General features: G+C 36.1%; 1 protein-coding gene across 4 annotated transcripts in view; it reads left to right on the forward strand.

Annotated features, from left to right (window-relative positions):
- Positions 1-1797: 1797 nt before the first annotated feature.
- Dnajc10 (DnaJ heat shock protein family (Hsp40) member C10) overlaps positions 1798-21974 on the forward strand; it is a 61846-nt gene continuing 41669 nt past the window's right edge. For 3 of the 4 annotated variants that reach the window (XM_074071223.1, XM_074071226.1, XM_074071227.1), the window contains exons 1-9: positions 1798-1936; positions 3337-3686; positions 5214-5376; positions 6759-6809; positions 14589-14671; positions 14900-15031; positions 15534-15627; positions 16648-16725; positions 18787-18830. In XM_074071223.1, coding sequence (XP_073927324.1) covers positions 3483-3686; positions 5214-5376; positions 6759-6809; positions 14589-14671; positions 14900-15031; positions 15534-15627; positions 16648-16725; positions 18787-18830 — 849 coding nt within the window. In that variant the 5' untranslated portion in view covers positions 1798-1936; positions 3337-3482. Of the gene's footprint in view, positions 1937-2208; positions 2347-3336; positions 3687-5213; positions 5377-6758; positions 6810-14588; positions 14672-14899; positions 15032-15533; positions 15628-16647; positions 16726-18786; positions 18831-21974 lie in introns of those variants that run through there. The other variant, XM_074071225.1, reaches the window with a different exon arrangement.

Here is a 21974-nt window from a genome sequence, read left to right on the forward strand (position 1 = left end):
GTGCCTTTCTTTATGTATTCCAGAATGAAGCTGCCCATGTTGGAATTCTAATTCTACCACTTACTAACTGTGCAACATGAGGCAAGTGGCTTAGCCTCTATGTATTTCCATTTTTTTCATCAGCAAAATTGATTAACAGTGCTTACCTCCCAGGGTTGTTGTAATAATTAAATGTAAAGTGCTTAAAATAGTATCTAGGCATGTAAAGTAGGTGTTTTAATTATAATTAACATCACTTTACAGTAGCCAAGGAAACATAGATTATTTTCTCATTTCGACATTTACTTTGGATTACAATCTTTGAGCAAGTCCCTCATAAATCTTCCCAGGCCCTAAGTTTTCTCTGTGTTATTTGAAGGAATGGACTTTGTGAACACGAAAGCTTTGCCTGATTCAAAACTTTCAAATGTGTTTTATTTAGAAACACCCATACTTTCCTCTAATTCTCTGAGTAGCACTTCACCCTAAAATTAAATCCCTATGGGCCATATTGTTTGTTTCACTCATTTGACATTTATTTTCTGTGAATGAGTTCTTCACCCACCTCCACCATGTCAGACAATAATAACTTTAGGAACTGGGGGTTACTCTTTCCTCTTTGCACATAATAAATATTGATTCTTCAGTCCATCTTAATGCATATATTGAGTAGATGTCAAGCACCATTCTATCTAGGCATTGAGGGAAAAAAATAAAATCATATTTCTAATCTCTCATTTTCCTCAACTGTGAAGTAGCCATAATACAATAGCCACTATTATACGATTATTTGGAGGACTGAGTTAATACAGGTGCACTTAGACCAGTTCCTGGTACATGTTAAGTATCACATCAGGTCGCTTTAACAGGTCTGCCTTGGTTAATTTTACTGTACTTTCTACTCCTTCCTACCACACACTGGTTTAGCCGTGGAGCCTAAAAATTTTTAAACGCCGACATTTGATTTACTATCTGTAAAGTTGTTATCAACAACTTATTTCATGTTAGAATATCCGCTTTATCGTTTCCTCTCTTGACGGTTGTAAATGCAGCTACTTTGTTGTACTGCTGTAGGTTCAAAATGCAGTTTAAAAAACAAGACATGCAGTTTCTGTACCAGATCATGTATATGTAAAGGTGAGAGACAGGGTTGTGGATAAAGTACCAGTTTCTAGATCGGATGACTTAGAAATACTGTAGAATGCAGTGTGAGCTGATAAACGAAAATTCTACTTTTATTTCTTGCAAGTTTCCTACTGCCTCTCCACTTCTCTGGGATGACATTATGATCAGTTCAGGCAAGCTCCCTTTTTTCTACCTAATTTCCCCTTTCTGCGTCAGCCACCCATCCACCGGACAAAACCTCCAAATCTCGGCTTCTCTTGAGGAGCAAGATCATTGGGAAGCCGCACGCCAGAACTTGCTCCCGTTTCCCGTCACCCTGGCAACGGCATCCGGAAGGGGCGGGCCCCGCCGTCCTTCCTTCCGCCTGCGGCGGGCGTGGGCCACACTGACTGCAAGGGCGCGGTCCGCGCTACTCTGACGCGTCCCTCAGCTCCGGGATGGAGCCGGACCTGGAGCCGGAATCGGATCCCGCACTGATGGCCACGTCAACCTACACCTACGCCACCATCCCCACCCCGTCCGCCGCGGCGGCTGGCCTCCCGGGCCGCGTCCTCCACGCCTTTCCCACAATGCCCCGCGCCAGGCCCCGCCCCGGCTCGCCGTGGAGACCGGCGCGCGGGGTTCGGACCGGAGCTGGCCGCGCGTGCGTTCTCCCCGCGGCCGCGGCTGGTCGTCCCCCATCCCGATCTCGGTCGGCAGCTTGGCTGTCGGAGATTGGGTGATTTCCGCCCCCAACCCCCCCCTCCACCGCGCGCACACTTTGGGTTCCGCTGGACAGGGTCCGCCGCCGGGGATTGAGGATGGGGGAGTAGCTGCAGAAGGCGACACTGAGGTGGGCGCGGGCCGGGGACTGGGGATTCCCTGTTAGCCGGGGGTGGCCTGGGTGCTCCGGAAGGAAGGGACGACATGCTGCGCCCCGAGCCTCCAGCCTTCCTCTGATCCCGTTAATTCCCGGCTCCTTGCTCCGGTTTCTCACTTGAGCTTCAATTTCTCAGGCTCCCTTCTTTTAGTTCGACCTGAGACTTTGGACGCACGCTTCACAGTCCCGTTACCCCCACGTCTCCATCTTCCCCCATCCCTCGGTAGCTGGCGGCGGGAAGGCATTGGCTGTGCGCTGCTCACCTGCAGCTTCCTGGGCCCTGCGCTCTGCCACTCCCACTGTGCCTGCGCACAGCCCTTACACAAGGAACACCTCCTCCCACGGAGGCGATCGATGTCTGTTCTCCAGGGTAATTCACAAAGGTAGAGCTTTTCTTTTCTTTCTCTTTCTTTCCTTCCTGCGTTCCTTTCTTTCCTTTCTTCCTTTCTTTCTTTTCTTTCCTCTTTCCTTTCCTTTCCTTTTTTTTTTTTTTTTTTTTTTGTGGGACGAAAAGGAGGGATTAGAAATGAAACAAGGACCATGCACAGGTAAGGAGAAAATTTTAGACCTAGGCATTCGGGTTTACATGAAGACATGCAAAACTGAGGATGCTAGGGAAGTACAAAGCAGCATGAGATCTTAGGACCAGGTATACTTGTTTAGATGTGATATGCAAAATAGTGACTCTACCCTCAGAGGTGAACTGATTCCCTTCACCTTTTCTGTTTCTTAGCATATTCTTATACTAAACATATACTTTGCGATAAACTTACACTAACTTGCAGTTATTTTATTTTATAAAATAGTCTACTTAAATTCAATGTAAACTCTTTAGAAAACTCAGAAGATGGCCTACCATTTAAGTTATCTATTATAATTGTATAGTTCACTGACATCTTCTAAAAAGTTATATGAAAAGTACAAAAGTTCTGAAAGAACATTGTACTTTTTTCTAGCCCCTTCAAAGGATATTTCCCGCAAAATGAGATCTGATTAGAAAGAAAACTTAACAGTTTTAGGGAACTACCAGGAAGAGGCATTACAAAAGGACATCATGCTGGGTAGAAAGAGGAAGGAAATACATCTTTTTCCTACCGCGGTGTTCTGATGCTGATGAGACTTGTCATTGCATTAATTGTGTGTGTGTGTGTGTGTGTGTGTGTGTGTGTGTGTGTGTGTGTGTAAGTGTTCTAGCTAGTTAACACCACTACCTTTTTTCCTGAATCTTAAGTGCCTCTCAGAGAATAGAGGCTAGAGCACTCACCCAATTTACCATTTAATGGAGGTTGTAATGCTGATCATGTTACTTGCCAAATGATGTCATAGCAGTTTCATTTGAGATGTGTTTTAACTGCCTGGTTTCCTCTCTTTAGATTAACATTTTTGGAAACAATTCTGTGATGTTTCATCCACCCTCAAAGTGATGTGGACAGAACTTCTCAAATTTGAGTATTATATCAACTGGACCCAGCAGTGTGTCTTAATGTTCACTTAAATCAGAACTTGTATAAGAAAGAGAATGGGAATCTGGTTAAATAAGGATGACTACCTCAGAGACTTAAAAAGAATCGGTTTCTGTCTTCTGATAGTGTATATGGCCGTTTTAGTGGGCACAGATCAGGATTTTTACAGTTTACTTGGAGTGTCCAAAACTGCAAGCAGTAGAGAAATAAGGCAAGCTTTTAAGAAGTTAGCATTGAAGTTACATCCTGATAAAAACCCAGTAAGTAAAATTTTTTTTTAAATATTTGATCATTGCATTTTAGTGTGTTTTGATATTTATTTTAAAATAAATGTTCAAAATTCTTAAGAACAGTGACATATCAAAAATTCAGGGGCTGAGAATGTACTCAATAGTACAGCACTTGCCTGGCCTGCACAAGTCCCTGGGTTGGACTCCAGCATCACAAAAAATAACAATAATAATAATAGCTCAACTAATTCAACTATTAAACCAAAGAAGCAGAATGTCCCAATTTTAAGTAGTGGGAAGATTTGATCAATAACAAATATGTAATTCCTTCTTAATTTGTAAACTGATTTCCAACAGATGTATTAAAGATGTTAATCCCAAAACCATATGTCAAATAGATGAAGTAGCATCGATAGTAAAGTAGATAAAGTATTTTAAAATAGTAACAAAGTAATAGTTCCTTAGAACTCAGTAGGGTATATAAAAGTGACACCAGTAGCTAATAATAGTTTTCATGCTAATAACAGCGTTCTTTAACTTTCATTTTTTTCATGAACATGAGCAGTTAGAAAGTTTTATAAATTACAACCTGAGAGCAACCAAATACACTTCCAGTTATAAATATTGTGTATCCCGTAATGTATATATTCTTTAGAAACTACTTTTGTTCATTTTATGGTATTTTAACATTTATTTCATTAACTGTTAGATTTAAATCTCTTGATTGATGAGAAGGACATGGTTAAGTTATTTTCTGTAGGTAGGAGTTTTTAAAGTAGGATTATGTTATTTCAATTACATAAGGCTGAACAATGTAAACTTCTTAGTTGATTAACTTTCCCTGAGAACTATATTATCTTTAGGACTTTTTTGTTTTAAAATTTCAGAATACAATTTTTCACTTTCCATGTGAAATATGGTAGACCTCAATCTAAGTATTACTTAAATAAAAGCATCCTTTAAAAACCAATTCTACAAAGTCCTGAGTTCAAACCCCAGTCCCACAAAAAAAAAAAAAGCCAATACTTCTACAAAGCACTGCAATAACAGAGGAACATTTTCAGTCCAACTTAGAATTGTTACTCTGGTATTATTTCTTATTATCTAATGGAATGTATCACATACTTTTTTTAGTTAAAACTTTGATTTTCCTCAAATAGAAAAACAACCATAAATGTTTATAATTTAGAAATAACATTATTTTTAAAATTAATGAGTCTATTAGGCAGTTTTTTTCTGAGCTGCATTTCTTAGAAGGAAATTATATTAGTCTATGTCCATTGTTAATATTATTTGGATATGTTATATAGTAATGAGAAATTGTATTACCACATCAACTTTTTGAAGTCAGTTCTTTTTTCTATTATTCTTTTTTTGAAGGTGGTAGTTTCTTAGAAAATACTTCCTTATTTCATAAGAACTTGTATCACATTGTACTATCTCTGTTTATGTTGATATCTAATATCCCAGAAATTTCTGAACTAATTTAATGTATATGTTCTGAAGAGACTTGGACTGTATATCTGAAAGAACTGTTACATATAACATTTTTAACAGAACAATCCAAATGCACATGGCAATTTTTTAAAAATAAATAGAGCATATGAAGTGCTCAAAGATGAAGATCTACGGAAAAAGTATGACAAATATGGAGAAAAAGGACTTGAAGATAATCAAGGAGGCCAGTATGAAAGTTGGAACTACTACCGTTATGATTTTGGTAAGTTGATATATTACTTGTAGGGTTGTTTTTTTAATCTGAGTACAAGTAAATTTTGTTTCACTGCTTGCTTAGCTTATGTATAATATACATCACCTTGATTAGCTCTTTTTAATTTACTGTGCAGTGGAATTCAAAAGGAAAATCACTTGACTATATAGATATTATCTATACAAACATGAACATATATTGGTCAAATTGTACTTAATAGTTTTAAAATAAAGATTCCTATATATATGTTGTATTAGAAGTTAAATATTGAAGCCTTTCAAAACTTTTTAGGACATCATACTTTCCACAAAGGCTGAACTTACTTTTAAGTTTAATAGCAGCTTCTTAGAAGAAATGTCACCCTTCTCATGTGGAACCCCTACTGATAATGGTTTAAGTTGTTAACAGGAATAAGAAATAAAAGAGCAGAGGTAGGAAACAAGTTAAAGGAACCAAGTGGGAGGGAAAATAAATACAGATATCAAGGCAGGAAGGCGTGTTCTAATAATTAGTGTTTCTCATATTATTAATTAGCCTCAAGTACAGACTAAGAACTGAAAGTATGCTTTTATATTAGATTAAAAATACTTTAAAGTTTCTGGAGAGTCTACTTCTCAAGACTGATTTTCTTTTCAAAATGGTATTCTCAAACATAATCCCTACAGCTTGATGACTACATCAGTTCATATTTGTGATGAAAAATGTATGTTCCACAAATCCGAAAATATTGATTTAATGGCCTCTTACAGAAAAAGTTTGCTGCCTTCGTCTGTATGCATTTGTTAATATTATTTGGATATTTTACGTAGTAATGAGAAATTTTCTTACATTGATTTTAATTGTGGTAAATAAAATTTGTATTCACTATTTTTCTTTATCTGTGTAAACTTTGTAATCATAGATTTTTAGCAATAGAAAATATTTTAAAGCAGCTTCCACTTACTAAACACCATATAATCTGAAAATTAAATGTGTTCTATAGTCATAATTAACAGTAATGTACCATTCAATTTCCCAGTTTTGATATTGTAACGTCATCGTTAGGGGAAGCTGGGTGAAGGATACATGAGAGTCTGTACTATTTTTGCAACTTCTGGTAGTTTATAAGTATTTTAAAATAAAAAGTTGGGCAGAAATTTTCTATATAGATGAAATTATGTGGTTATTAGGAATCTCCCCCCCACATACATTCCTGTATGGGTCATGTCAAGAAACTAGTATCTTTAGATGACTCTTTAACTGTATCACCAGTAGTATTGCTTACTATTGATATTTCTTTTACTTTGTTGCAGGTTGAGATTTAGTACAATAATCTGATTTTTTTTTTTTTTGGTAATCTATTTTTTATGGAGAAGTTTTAATTTATTATTTCTATGCATTTATAAAATTAGGTATTTATGATGATGATCCTGAAATCATAACATTGGAGAGAAGAGAATTTGGTAAGTTTGTGGGCATATGATTTTCTAAAACTATTACAAGTCCAGTCTTTTATGTAAAAACCTGTTGGTTCCAAATGTGTTCAGAATTAGAACTTTGTGGGGTTTAAAAAAGGTAATATGGTATATATTATATATTAAACGATGTTCCTAGAAAAATGTGAAACATTGTACCATAATAAAAACCCTAATACTTCTTCAGCAAAATGCATAAGTATTATACCAAACAAAAGAAATAAAAATAATATGTGTCGCCATACAGTTTAGGTCAGATTTGGATGCCAGGTTAGCTTGCTACATATTTGCGAATAGACTCCTGGTTTTAGGGCTTTAAATAAAATAGTTTTATTATATTTTTGAGTTAGTATGCATTAATAATACAAGGGGGTATCATTGTTATTTTTATTCATTTATTCACATGTGTGTACATTGTTTGGATCATTTCTCCCCTCTACTCCCCCCTCGCTTCCAGGCAGAACCTGTTCTGTGCTTTTCTCCAGTTCGTTTGAGGAGCAGAAATAAGCAATAATAAGAAAGACATAGCGTTTTTGCTAGTTGAGATAAGGACAGCTATAAAGAGAAATTCCTAACATTGCTTTCATGTACAAATGTGTTACAACCCAGGTTGGTTCATCTCTAACTGATCTTTACACTGGTTCCTGATCCCCGTCTCATGTTGACTTCTGTCACTTTAAGGTTTCTGTATTAGTTCCTCTGGACTGGGGACATCAAGTGCTTTCATGTTTTGGGTTTTCTACCTATCCCCATACCTCCCGTATGTGTTCTCCCCTTCTCATGTGACCCAAGTCTAACATTACTGTATTTGCCCTAAGTCTAAAGACCGCATATAAGGGAGAACATACAGTTTTTGGTCTTTTGAGTCTGGCTAACCTCGCTCAGAATGATGTTCTCCAGTTCCATCCATTTATTTGCAAATGATAAGATTTCATTCTTCTTCGTGCCTGAGTAAAATTCCATTGTGTATAAATACCACATTTTCTTGATCCATTTGTCAGTAGTGGGGCATCTTGGTTGTGTCCGTAACTTGGCTATTGTGAATAGCACTACAATAAACATGGGTGTGCAGGTGCCTGTACAGTAACCTGCGTCGCATTCCTTTGGGTATATCCCCAGGAGTGGGATTGCTGGATCATATGGCAGATTATATTTAGATTTTTAAGAAGCCTACAAATTTTTTTCCAGAGTGGTTGCACCAGCTTGGATTCCCACCAGCAGCAGATTAGGGTTCCTTTTTCCCTGCATCCTTGCCAACACATGTTGCTGGTGGTGTTTTTGATGATGGCTATTATAACAGGGGTGAGGTGGAATCTTAGTGTGGTTTTGATTTGCATTTCCTTTATGGCTAGAGATGGTGAGCATTTTTTTCATGTGCTTTTTTCCATTTGAATTTCTTCTTTTGAGAAAGTTCTGTTTAGTTCAGTTGCCCATTTTTTAATTGGTTCATTGATTTTAGGAGAGTTTAGTTTCTTAAGTTCCCTGTATATTCTGGTTATCAGTCCCTTGTCTGATATAGAGCTGGCAAATATTTTCTCCCAGTCTGTGGGTGGTCTCTTCAGTTTAGAGACCTTTCTTTTGTTGTACAGAAGCTTTTTAATTTTATAAAGTCCCATTTGTCCGTCCTTTCTCTTAGTTGCTGAGCTGCTGGGGTTCTATTGGGAAGTCCTTGCCTATACCTATTAGTTCCAGAGTGTTTCCTGTTCCTTCCTGTAGTAACTTCAGATTTTCAGGTCTGATATTTAGGTCCTTGATCCATTTTGAGTTGATACTAGTACAGGGTGATAGACATGGATCTAGTTTCAGTTTCTTGCAGATGGGTAACCACTCTTCCCAGCAACATTTGTTGAAGAGGCTGTCTTTTCTCCATCATATGTTTTTGGCACCTTTGTCAAAAATGAGGTGGGTATAGTTGTGTGGATTCATATCTGGATCCTCTATTCTGTTCCACTTGTCTTTATCGATATTCATTAAGGAAATTAGCCTATAATTCTCCTTTTTGGAGGTGTCTTTGTCTGGTTTTGGGATGAGAGTAATATTGGCTTCATAAAATGAGTTAGGCAGTGTTCCTTCCCTTTCTATTTCATGGAACAGTTTGAGGAGGGTTGGTATTTGTTCTACTTTAAACATCTGATAGAATTCAGCAGAGAATCCATCAGGTCCTTGACTTTTCTTTTTTGGGAGACTCTTAATTGCTGCTTTAATTTCATTTTGTGTTATAGATCTATTCAGGTGATTAATATCCTCTTGGTTCAGTTTTGGATGGTCGTAAGTATCTAGAAATCTGTCCATTTCTTCAACATTTTCAAATTTATTAGAGTATGGGTTCTCAAGGTAGTCTCTGATGATTTCCTAGATTTCCATGGTGTTTGTCGTTTTCTCCTCTTTTGCATTTCTGATTTTACTGATTTGGGTTTTTGTCTTTCCTCATTTTAATCAGGTTTGCCAGGGGTCTGTCAATCTTATTTATTTTTTCAAAGAACCAACTTTGTGTTTCATTAATTCTTTGTATATTTTTTTATTTGTATTTCATTGATTTCAGCCCTTATTTTAATTATTTCTGTCCTTCTGCTTGTTTTGGGATTTGCTTGTTCTTGTTTTTCTAGGAGTTTGAGCTGTAGTATTAGATCATTGATTTGAGATCTTTCTGACCTTTTAATATATGCACTCATGGCTATAAACTTTCCTCCTAGGACTGCCTTTGCTGTGCCCCATAGGTTCTGATAGGTCGTGTTTTCATTTTCATTAACTACCAGGAACCTTTAATTTCCTCTTTTATTTCATCAGTGACCCATTCGTCATTGAGCAATGTGTTGTTCAGCTTCCAGTTATTTGCATGTTTTTTACTACTGTTTTTGTTGTTGATTTCTACTTTTAATGCATTGTGGTCAGATAGAAAGCATGGGATTATTTTTATTTTCTTATACTTGCTGAGGCTTGCTTTGTGCCTAAGATATGATCAGTTTTAGAGAAGGTTCCATGAGCTGCTGAGAAGAATGTATATTGTGCAGCAGTTGGATAAAATATTCTGTAGACATCAGCTAGGTCCATTTGATCTATGGTGTGATTTAGTTCTAGGATTTCTTTATGGATTTTTTGTTTGGATGACCTATCTATTGGTGATGGGGGGTATTGAAGTCTCCCTCTATCACTGCGTTAGAGTTTATATATATTTTTAGGTGCTTCAGAGTACATTTGATGAAATTGGGTGCTTTGGTGGCATATAGGTTGATAATTGTTATTTCCTGTTGGTGTATTTCCCCTTTTATTAGTATGGAGTGTCCTTCTTTATCGCATTTGATTAATGTAAGTTTGAAGTCTACTTTATCTGAAATAAGTATTGCTACCCCTGCCTGTTTTGGGGGGCCATTGGTTTGGTAAATCTTCTTCCAGCCTTTCACTTTTCAGCCAGTGCTTGTTTCTGTTGATGAATCTCCTGTAGGTAGCAGATTGTTGGGTCTTCTTTTTTAATCCAGTTTGCCAACTGGTGTCTTTTGATGGGGAAATTAAGTCCATTAATGTTCAGTGTTAGTATTGATAGGTATGTGGTGATCCCTGTCGTTTAGTTGTCTTTGTTTTAAGGGTTTGATTGTGTGTAGCTGAACTGATGTTACTCTCTACTTTCTTGCCTTTTCCTCTCCTGTGGTTTGGTATTGCCTGCCCTTTCATGGTTTTGTTTGCTTTCACTTTCTGTGTGCAAAATTCCTTGGAGAAACTTTTGTAGTGGTGGCTTGATGGTCATACATTGTTTTAGTTTCTGCTTATCATGGAAGACTTTTATTACTCCATCTATTTTGAATGATAGTTTTGCTGGTAGAGTATCCTAGGATTGAAGTTACTTTCATTTAGTGCCCGGAAGACCTCACTCCATGCTCTTCTTGCTTTGAAGGTTTCCGTTGAGAAACTTATTATTTTGATGAGTTTACCTTTGTATGTTATTTGTTTTTTCTCTCTTACCGCCTTCCATATTCTTTCTCTAGTCTCTGCTTGTTGTTTTAATTATAATATGTCACAGGGTAGTTCTATTTTGGTCAAGTCTGTTTGGTATTCTGGAGGCTTCCTGTACCTGGATGGGCATAGTTTTCTCTACATTTGGAAAATTTTCTGTTATTATTTTGTTGAATATATTACGCATTCCTTTTGCTTGCACCTGTTCTCCTTCTTCAGTGCCCATGATTCTCAGGTTTGGTCTTTTAATGGCATCAGTGAGTTCTTGCATACTCCTTTCACAGGTCTTGAATTGTTTGACTAATAGTCCTTCTTCAGTTTTTCCTTTAACTACCATTTCATCTTCAAGTTCTGAGATTCTGTCTTCTGTTTGTTCTATTCTGCTGGAATGGCCTTCCATTTTGTTTTGTATTTCTGTTTCATTCTTTTTTCTGAGGTTTTCCATATCATGGGTCACTTCCTCTTTAATATTGTCAATTTTCATCCATAATTCATTTATCTATTTATGATGTTCTCTGTTTCATTTTGGTGTGTATTTAGGGCTCCTTTGATTTCATTTATTTTGTGTATGTGTGTTTTCTCATATTCTTTATTTTTGTTGTCTTGAAATTTCATGAGTGCCTCTCACACATTTTGGCTGACCACGTCTAGTAACATCTCCATGAAATGCTCAGTGACTACTTGCATGATTTCTTCATTCAGTATGTTCTTGTGGGTTCTTTGGCATAGTTTATCTTTGTTTTATTGGAGTCTAGATGTAGGTATCCGTTTTCTTCATTTCTTCCTGAATCCTGTACTAATTTATTTTGAGGGGGAGAATGGTTTCCATCCCTTTGTCGTCTTCCCATATTTCCACTTGGTACCATTTCTGTCCCTGGATTATGTGTAATTTAGTGTTAGCTGAGTTAGAATAGTGAAACAAACAAAACCAAGAAAGAAGGAGAAAAAAGAGAAAGAAAAAGAAGTAGAAGAACAAAAAAAAAAAAAAAAAAGGAGAATGAAAGAAAACAGCAGGGAGAGATGCCGGATGATCAAACAGCAAACCAGACAACCAAACCCTTAAAGGAAGGCAAAAAAGAAAAAGAAAAAGAAAATCACCAGTTCTCAAACAGTAAAGTTTCAGGCTTAGTAGTTCTGATGTTACTCCTTTAGCATCTAGTCCTGTCTATCTGTGTCTCCTAGGCAGATTTGGAGCCCTCCTGTGGCTGGTGGCAGGTGGGTGGGGACCCATGGGTCTGTGGGCTGTCCTTAGGGCAATCTGGCGGGTCTGTGGAGGGCCTGCCTGGCGGGCTTGAGGGGCAGTGCCTGGCCAAGCAGAGATCTGGGGGGCCTGTGAGCTGAGGCCTGTCGGGGCAGAGGGGCAGGGACCTGGTGAGTTCTGCTGGGCCTGTGGAGAGCAGGCCTGGCAGAAATCCGGTGGGCCTGTGGAGCCCGGGCCTGGCAGGCCTGAGGGGTGGGGGCCTATGGGAAATAGTGCAGACCTGTGGAGCCTGGGCCTGGTGGACTTGAGGGGTAGGGGACAGGCGGAAATCATGCAGGCTTGTGTAGCACGGGCCTGACAGGGCTGAGGAGTGAAGGGGGTGCGGAGCAGAGATCCTGTGGCCTGCAGAGCAGCAGCTCCACAGGCCTATGTGGCAGGGCTTGGCGGTTGCGCCAGCTGTTCTGTTAGTAAATTGTGGTGTGGAGAAGTCCACGAACTAGGGGTTCAGAGTGCCGATGTTTTGGCTCTCCCTGGTGCTTTACCTCAGCCAAGTGTGTCTCCAGCATCTCAGCAAAATCCCTGATTATGGAGCTCATGTGGCTGTGTCCCATTCGCCATCTTGGATCCCTCCACAACTGGGTATCATTGTGATAATATCATACATGCATGCAGTGTACTTTGAACAAGCTCACCCCATCTATTTTTACTCTTATCCTAGTCCCTCCTCCCCATTTTTTTCAAATTTTTTGTTGGGTTCCATAACATATATATAGTATATGTATATTATATGTATGTTATATCCTCTTCATGTATATTATATGTATGTTATATCCTCTTCACCCCTCGGTATCCTTTCTTTTCCCCCTCTATCCTTGTGTTGATCCCTTTGGCTTATCTCACTCAACATGGTAATTCCAGTTCCATCCACTTTCCTGCAAATGACATAATTTCTATTTTCAGTGGAGTAATATTCGATGATATATATCATATTTTCTTTATCCATTCATCAGTTACTGGGCACCTTGCTGATTCGACCATTTAGCCGTTGTGAATGGAGCTGTAATAAACATGGGTATATAAGTATCTCTCTTCTGTATTCTTATATTATTCTATAAGGAGTGTGTATTTACACTGCTTCCTATATATACCCAAGAGTAGTATGGCAGGATCATAATGTAGGTCTATTTTTAGATTTTTGAGGAAACTCCATACTGATTGTACTACTTTATATTCCCACCAACAGTATATGAAGGCTTCCACCTCTCCCCCATCTTCACCAGCATTTGTTGTTTGTTTTCTTGCTTGTTGTCGGTCTGAGTGGGGTGAGATGGAATCTCGGTGGACTTTTGATTCACATTTGCTTTGTGGCTAAAGATGTTGAACATTTCTTTATGTATTTATTTAGCCATTTATTTTTCTTCTGTGAGTTGTCTGTCCAGTTTGTTTGCCCATTTATTAATTGGATTGTTTCTTTTGCTGTTTAGTTTTTTGAACTCTTTGTATATTCTGAATATTAATCCTTTTTATGTTGAATTGCTGGCAAAGATTTTCTCCCATTTTGTGAGTTGTCTCAATTTTGGTACTTGTTTCCTTCAGTATGCAGAAACTTTTTCATTTGTGCAGTCCAATTCTTACTCTTATTTCCTGGGTGATTTGAGTCCTGTTCAGAAAATAAATGCTTTCCAGAGTTTTTCCTATTTTTTGCTGTAGTACATTCAAAGTTTCAAGTCTTATATTAAGAACTTTGATCCATCTGGAGTTGATTTTTGTCCATGGTGTGAGATTGGGGTCAGTGTTCTGCATGTAGATAACCAGTTTTCCTAGCACCATTTGTTGAAGGGGCTATCTTTTCTCTAGTGTATGTTTTTTGCTCCTTTGTCAAAGATCAGATGGCTATAGCTGTATGGTTTTATTTCTGGGTCTTCTATTGCATTTGTCTTTGTATCCATTTTTGTTATGATGGCTCTATAGTATAATTTAAAGTCTAGTATTGTGAAACCTCCAGTATTACTTTTTTTGCTCAGGATTTACTTTTGCTATTTGGGTTCTTTTATGCTTCCATATGACTGTGGTATTCAAATCTATTGTTTTAGCAAATATATATTAATGTTTTTAAGTGATAAACTCTTTTAGATTTTTCATACACCATGATTTTCCAAGTAAATGTCTTATTAGTGGAGATTAATTCCCACAGTCCTTACTGTTCAGGTCTTTTGTTTGATTCTTTGAGAATTTGAAGTTGCTGTCAGAATTGATTGCCTACATACTTAACCTATGTAAATACTTAGAAGAGCTTCAGTCTCGCTCTCTGGTTCTCTTTATTTCTGTCATCCTCATAAACTGTAGCATGAGGTTTGCTATTATTTATTTGTGCCACCTTCTTTTACAGCTTCATGACCATATTTATCTTGAATTTCAAGACTTCAAGTATGGGCATGGAGAGTTAAAGTTACAGTCGACTTGACATTGAAATACTTTTTAGGAAAAATCTTCACAAAAAATGATAAAGGCAATATGAAGAGTTAGGGCTATATTTTTCATTCTGATCTCACCAAAAGTTTTTTTAACTAATGCAGGCATTAACCTTTAGTAAATAATTCTGGTTTTTGTACTTTTAGATGCTGCTGTGAATTCTGGAGAACTGTGGTTTGTAAACTTTTATTCCCCAGGATGTTCGCATTGCCATGATTTAGCTCCCACTGTACGTATTTATTTACATCCTGATTATTAAAGTTTTATTTCTAATTGATCCATTATTTGTGCATTTTTTCTTTTTTTAGTATTTTAGTATTTTTCTTTTAATAATTATCAAATACTTTCACATATGTATGGTTTTATTTGATAAAATTTCTCTCCTTTAAGATTGTGTGGGTTGAAGTGTATTCAAGAAAATAAAAATGAAATACTTATGTTTTCTTTTTTCCTCCAGTGGAGAGACTTTGCTAAAGAAGTGGATGGATTACTTCGAATTGGAGCTGTTAACTGTGGTGATGACAGAATGCTTTGCCGAATGAAAGGAGTCAACAGTTATCCCAGCCTGTTCATTTTTAGGTCTGGAATGGTAAGGGATAAGTTAGCATTTTATAAGAAATATTAGAGTAAACATGATGTATAATTTTTTAGGGTGTTTTGGTTTTTAAGTTTTAGTTCAGGTACCATGTAATAATAATAATAATAAATATTTTAGATTATTTTATGAATACTCTGATGCCATTCCTTTGGCTTTGCTATATTTCAAAATTAAATGTTTGCCAGTTTGTTTCTGTTTTAACATTATTTATTCAAAATAGATGTTGTTCTTTACAAAGAATTTTGTGGAGTTGATGTTACCTCATTGAATATAAAGCTCTAATATCCTTCTTTCCCCAGTTTCCAGTGATAAAATGTCTTCTGTAGACTGTCTACTCTCAAGATTCTCTAGAGTATCATTTGGAAATTTATTATAATGTTGAGAGAGAGCTTACTGCATTAGTCAAGATAATGTAAAGCCAATACATTTAGAATTTTTTAATGAGTTTTAAAATGGAAAAGTAAAAGATTTTTTTTTTTATAAAAATAAATAGGCTGCCGTGAAATATTACGGAGACAGATCAAAGGAAAGTTTAGTGAATTTTGCCATGCAGCATGTTAGAAGCACAGTGACAGAACTGTCAACAGGTAATTTTATTGTCTTAATTTGCTTGAATTTCAAGGATACTTCAAAATTTTTATGTTGAGTTTTACAATGGCATTGAGTTTTTGGTCCTAATATTGAAATTTTGAAGTATCTTTTCCATGCTACTTAGAAAGTAATTGTGTCATTGCTGATTTCTACTGAAAAATAGGTATTCAACAAATTAGTTCTATTTATATAGACTAAAACAATTAAGATGTGGGAAATGGTCATAGATGGGAATAGGTGAAATGGCATCTTTCATATTGCAGCTAAATGTTTAGTAATGGAAGTGTTTTATTGCTTTCATAAGTGTAAGCAGTAAATTGATGCCTGTAAGTCCAAAAGCAGACTATTCACTTGAACTATCTGTAAAATAGTATTTGTAGCTTAACCGTCCGGATGTTCATTTCCATTCACTGAATGCCAGTTATGTGCCAGAAACTGTTAAATACTAGGGCTGCAGAATTAGCGTATAATTCCTGCATGCACTAACTGAATATTTTACTTAGAAAGATACCACAAGACAAAATGTAATGTAGTAACTCTTATGATAGAGATAAGCTTAGAGATGCATAAAGAATATGAAATAATCCCACTGAGGTTACAAAGTACTTCTTGAATGGTCTGACCCAATCTTTTATGGAAATGAATAGGAAACCTTTCCAGAGAGTATTTTGTATCTTGGAAATGGAAATATGTCTGAATTTGACAAAAAGAAGGCTGCAGGTGGTGGTGTGTGGTGAGAAATATGGCTAGCTAAAAGGGAGACAAAAGTCAAATCACAAGGGGCCTTAGTTACAGTTCAGGTTTTCTTACTAATGAAATAATAAATTTAAAATTTGTTACAAAAAGATTGGAGAGCCAGTGAAAGAATTTGACATGCTCAAAAAGATTTTTAGAAAGGTAACTGATAAAATCCAGAGTAAAGAGAAATGGGTTGTGATTAGAAAGAATAAAAATTGTCTGAAAGACTGCATTATTGAGTAACAAGTAATCAGATATTTGCTTTATTTTGTTTTAAGGAAATTTTGTTAACTCCATACAAACTGCTTTTGCTGCTGGTATTGGCTGGCTGATAACTTTTTGCTCCAAAGGAGGAGGTAATTTTATCATTTTGTTAGAATAAAAAGACCATCTCATTTAACTTTTAGATGACAGTTTAAAAGTATGCTACTATAAGTGGTTTTTTAATAAATAATTATTTGAAACTACTATTTAAACCCAAATTTATAAGTTTTTGCTGAATGAATATGTACCTTTTTGTTATTTTACATGTAAGAGTTATCAAATGCTACTGTGTAAATGTGTCATTTATATTTGGTAGGTAGATAAGTATTTCAGCTTAATAGTACTCATGATAAATAGTACCTCATGTAGCCACAGAAGTATTTGTCAGTTTGCAAAAATAATTAGTTATCAAATATAATCCCTCCAAAATAATTTTTTTGTAATATGAACCTTATTTCATACTTATGTGTATTTAAAAATTTACACATTTCCCTCATAAAATTATCTATATGAAGATGGTAACTTCTTCTATTTCTAAGACCTTTTTTGGTAAATTAAGTTGAAAATTCAGTATCCTACATAGCAAACTATAAAATGTAAGCTGTTTTCAATGAGATCAGTTTAAAATTGATCCCAGTGTTATAAAATACTATGAAATCATGTTATCATTCTCTGGTAAATGGATAGAATTGGAGAACATCATTCTGAGTGAGGTTAGCCTGGCCCAAAAGACCAAAAATCGTATGTTCTCCCTCATATGTAGACATTAGATCAAGGGTAAACACAACAAGGGGATTGGACTATGAGCACATGATAAAAGCGAGAGCACACAAGGGAGGGGTGAGGATAGGTAAGACACCTAAAAAACTAGCTAGCATTTGTTGCCCTTAACGCAGAGAAACTAAAGCAGATACCTTAAAGCAACTGAGGCCAATAGGAAAACGGGACCAGGTACTAGAGAAAAGGTTAGTTCAAGAAGAATTAACCTAGAAGGTAACACCCACGCACAGGAAATCAATGTGAGTCAATACCCTATATAGCTATCCTTATCTCAACCAGCAAAAACCCTTGTTCCTTCCTATTATTGCTTATACTCTCTCTACAACAAAATTAGAAATAAAAGGGCAAAATAGTTTCTGCTGGGTATTGGGGGGGGAGAGGGAGGGGGCGGAGTGGGTGGTAAGGGAGGGGGTGGGGGCAGAGGGGAGAAATGAACCAAGCCTTGTATGCACATATGAATAATAAAAGAAAAAGGAAAAAAAAAATGCAACCAAAATAAAATATCTTTTCATTCAAAAAAAAAAAAGAAATCACTAATACTTTCTCATGTATAATCCCTACATGGATCTTTTACCCACAGTTGACCTCTTAACCCTTATGCTGCTGTGTTAGGAACGTATTGCCTCCTAATTAAAATTAGCCACTCAGCCCATTCTGTAAGACCTTTGTCAGGAAGAAAACACTTTTGAGCAAAACTAGTCTTAAACTTAAGTCTTTTTTTAACCAGAGTTTTATCTCGTTCGAGCTTAATACCCATATGTCTGTTCATCCACAGATGAACAGACTTTTTAAACTTTCTTATGTCCCTTTATTTTACCCAGGGTAAATTGGTTTTGCCTATGTCTGTAGGGTCTGCCAAATCTTACCTCATTGTATCCTAGCATTAGTATTTGAAGAACTTTCATAAAAATAATAATCTATTTCAAGATTTTATTGTATTTTGAGGATTTTTTACATATCTTTATCAGAGAGATCCATTACATTTTATTTCTTCCAAATCATGAGATCTGTTGGATAAAGGAAATTGTTAATAGGAAGAGAGAGATTTGAGAGTAAAACTCTAAAGAAATATATGCTTCTTTTCTCTGTGGCTAGAACTCCTGAGAAATTAAGGGTAGGGAATGAAAGAGCAAGAGACAGAGAAATGTTAACCTGTGTATGTTCTGACACCCAGTTTCAGTATTTACCAGGACAGCTCAGTTAACTGTCTTGGAGTCAACATGATAATTTGGGGGACAGGCATAAGAAAGAGTCTTAATAAAGCTGACACAGGGAGGTGTGGCTCAAGCAGTAGAGCACCTGATTTGCAAGTATGAAGCCCTGAGTTAAAAAAAAAAAGTGAAAAAAAACTAACAAAGTTTTTCCCCCTTCAGATTGTTTGGCCTCACAGACACAACTCAGGCTTAGTGGCATGTTGGTAAGCATCCATCACCTCTCTAAAACTGCATCACCTTGTAATGAAGCACATCTAGACATTGACTCCAATTTTACTTCACTTATTTGTGATTTTTTTAATTGCTCATAAACGTTCATAGCTGTTTCTCTCTAAATAATTAGTTGTGTTCCATAAGCTTTGAAATGTGATGCTCTAATTGTCATTCATTTCTAAATATTCTGTAATTTATTGTTACAAATTCTTCTAGTTTTGTGTAGCATTTTTGACATTACCAAAAATTACTTATTTTGCTCACATTATGTTATGGTCGGGGAATATGGTCTCTATGATGTTGATTCTTTAATGTTGTTGAAGCTTCCTTGATGGATTGGGATTTTTTTCAATTGTAAAAATTGGGAAAGTTCTAGGTGAGGTCAAAAAAAAGTTTTTGCTGGGTGCTGGTGGCTCACACCTATAACTCTAGCAACTTGGGATGCTGAGATCAGGAGGATTACAGTCCAAGTCCAGACCGGGAAGATAGTTCACTAGACCCTATCTCTAAAAAGAGAAAAATGGATTGGAGGCATGGCTCGAGAGAGTGTCTGCTTTGCAAGTGTGAAGCCCTTAGTTCAAACCCCATAAAAAAGTAAATAAGTTTTCTGTGTATGTTAGATGTAATTTTTGTATCTATTAGATAAAATTAATCATGTTCATATCTGCATTTATTTTGTACTATTTGATCTATAATTTCTGATTTGGGCATACTAAAACCTCTAACTACAACTGTTGATTTGTATTTCTGTTACTCCCTTATTTGTATAGTCACTTGTCACTTAAATATAGGGATATGTTCTGAGAAACATGTTATTAGGCAATTTTGTCCTTGTATGAACATCATAGAATATACTAAGACAAAACTACATGGGTCTAACCTGCTTTATACCTAGCCTATATGACAGCTCCTAGGCTACAAAACTGTTACTGTACTGAAAACATAGTAACAAGTATTTGTGTATCTAGACAGAAAAAATTTTAAACAGTAAAAGTATGGTATAGAAGATTTAAAAAAAAAAAAAAAAAGATACAGCTGTATAGAGTACTTACCCTACATGGAGCTTACAGGACTGAAAGATGCTCTTGGTGAGCCAGTCATTGGTGTTAAGTGAATGTGAGGATATTACTGTACAGTACTGTATTCTTTATAAACACTGTACAGTTAGGCTATACTAGGTTTATGAAAAACAAATTTTCTTCAATAATAAATTAACCCAGATTACTGAAACTTCTAGATTTTTTTTTAAAAAAGCTAAAGCACAAATACACACATTCACTAGACCTACTCAGAGTCAGACTCATCAGTATAACTGCCTTCTACTTCCACATCTTGTCCCACTAGAAGATTATTCCAGTGGTCGTCTGTGATAGCTATGCCTACTGGATCCCTCCTGAAGGTCCCGCCTGAGGCTCTTCTTGAGGAGTTGGTGCATATATAAAGTTTATAAACTTCACAGAAATAGGTCCATCATGGTTGGCTTGGTTTGTTTTCTTTTTATAATCATAGATTTTACTTGTAAGTAGACAGTGCACCACAAATATCCCTATTAGTGGAAACTAATAGGGTCCATGTTAGAATTCATGTTTTCAGACCTCTTAAAGAGCTTATTAAAGTCTGCAAGATGTGTTACTAAACCTTTCACTGAATTCTCTTGGGGTTCTTTTTTCTTCTTTGCCTGCAGTTTCAATTTTCTCTAACCTCTTCTTTAGCTGTACATTGACTAAGTGATAGGAATTTTTCAGCTCCATTATAATTTTATTAGAGCATGGTCATACATACAGTCTGTTGTTGGCCAAGATGTGCTTATACAGCACATGACTGTATTTTGACAGATTGCTAACAGTAGTATATTCATTATCATTATATCCCTTGGTAGCTATTATTTTTTCCCTCTGTGCATTATGGATTTTTTTTTTTTTTGCAGAAATTGTTTTATCTAATATCAAACCTACTAACTTAGTATTCTTGTGTTTTATTCCCTTCACTTATTTACCTCTGTGCTTAGGCTAATGGTTTAAAATCACTTGAGGATCTTTAAAAATGTTAAAATACTAGAACTAGGCAGGTCTCCCCCAGATCAGTTAAAATTTGTGAAGGTAAGGTCTGAGCATCAGTGTCTTTTTTTTTCAGTCTTTGGAAACAGTTTCTATATTGTTGGTATTATTTCACCCTCAAATAACTGGAGGCAAGAGGAGGTAGAATCCCATCAGGGAAGCCATCTGTGCTTAGATTTTTCTTTACATTCATAGTTAAGGATTTTTCTACTTCCTTCGTTTGGTAAATTCTGCTCTTCTACACCTTTGTCCTTTCAACTAAAATTTTAAATGTTATTTCTATACAGTTGTGTATAATATCCTCCCATTTCTGTGAACCTTTTTTTGTTGTTGTTATCTGTAGGATCTTTAGTGGTGTCTGCTTTTACTTTCAGAAAGCAGTTTTTTAGATCATGTATTTTTAGTCTCAAGAGGGCTTTATCAAGCTTTACCATCTTTTCTATTTTCCACTTCATTGATTTGTATGCTTTATTTCCTTCCTTCTCCTTTCTTGGGGTTTAATTTACTCTCTTAAATTGTTGAAGTGTATGTTTAGGCAATTAATAGTTAGCTTTCCTTTTTCATAGATGAATTTAAACTACAAATTACTGAATATAGCTTTAGCTACATCCTATGTTTTGATATGTAGCATTTTTATTATCAATTCAAAATATTTTCTTACCTTTCATTTTGTTTTCTTTGAATCACAGATTTAGTACTGTATTTAATGTCCAAGCATGGGGGGAATTTTTTCAGTTTTTGTGGTTTTCTTTTGTTATTGTTGACTACCTTAATTCACCATGGGTAGTGAACATGGCGTCGGTTTTTTTTAGGGTTGTTGAGTCTTATTTCATAGCCCATTGTAAGATGATTTTTTGTAAATATTAGTGTGCATTTGAAAAAGTAAATTTTGAAGTTCATAAAATTAGTTGGGCCAAGTTTATTAACTATGTCATTCAAATCTAGATCTTAATTTCATTGTCTGCCCTTCGATCAGTAACTGAAGGAAGTGTTTTAATTCCTCCATTTTTGTGGATATTTCTCTTTCTCCCTTTAGTTCTGTCAACTTTATCTTTACATATTTTAAGCCTTTGTCAT

Source organism: Castor canadensis, chromosome 4, assembly GCF_047511655.1.
Source record: "Castor canadensis chromosome 4, mCasCan1.hap1v2, whole genome shotgun sequence".
In the NCBI taxonomy this organism is placed as follows: domain Eukaryota; kingdom Metazoa; phylum Chordata; class Mammalia; order Rodentia; family Castoridae; genus Castor; species Castor canadensis.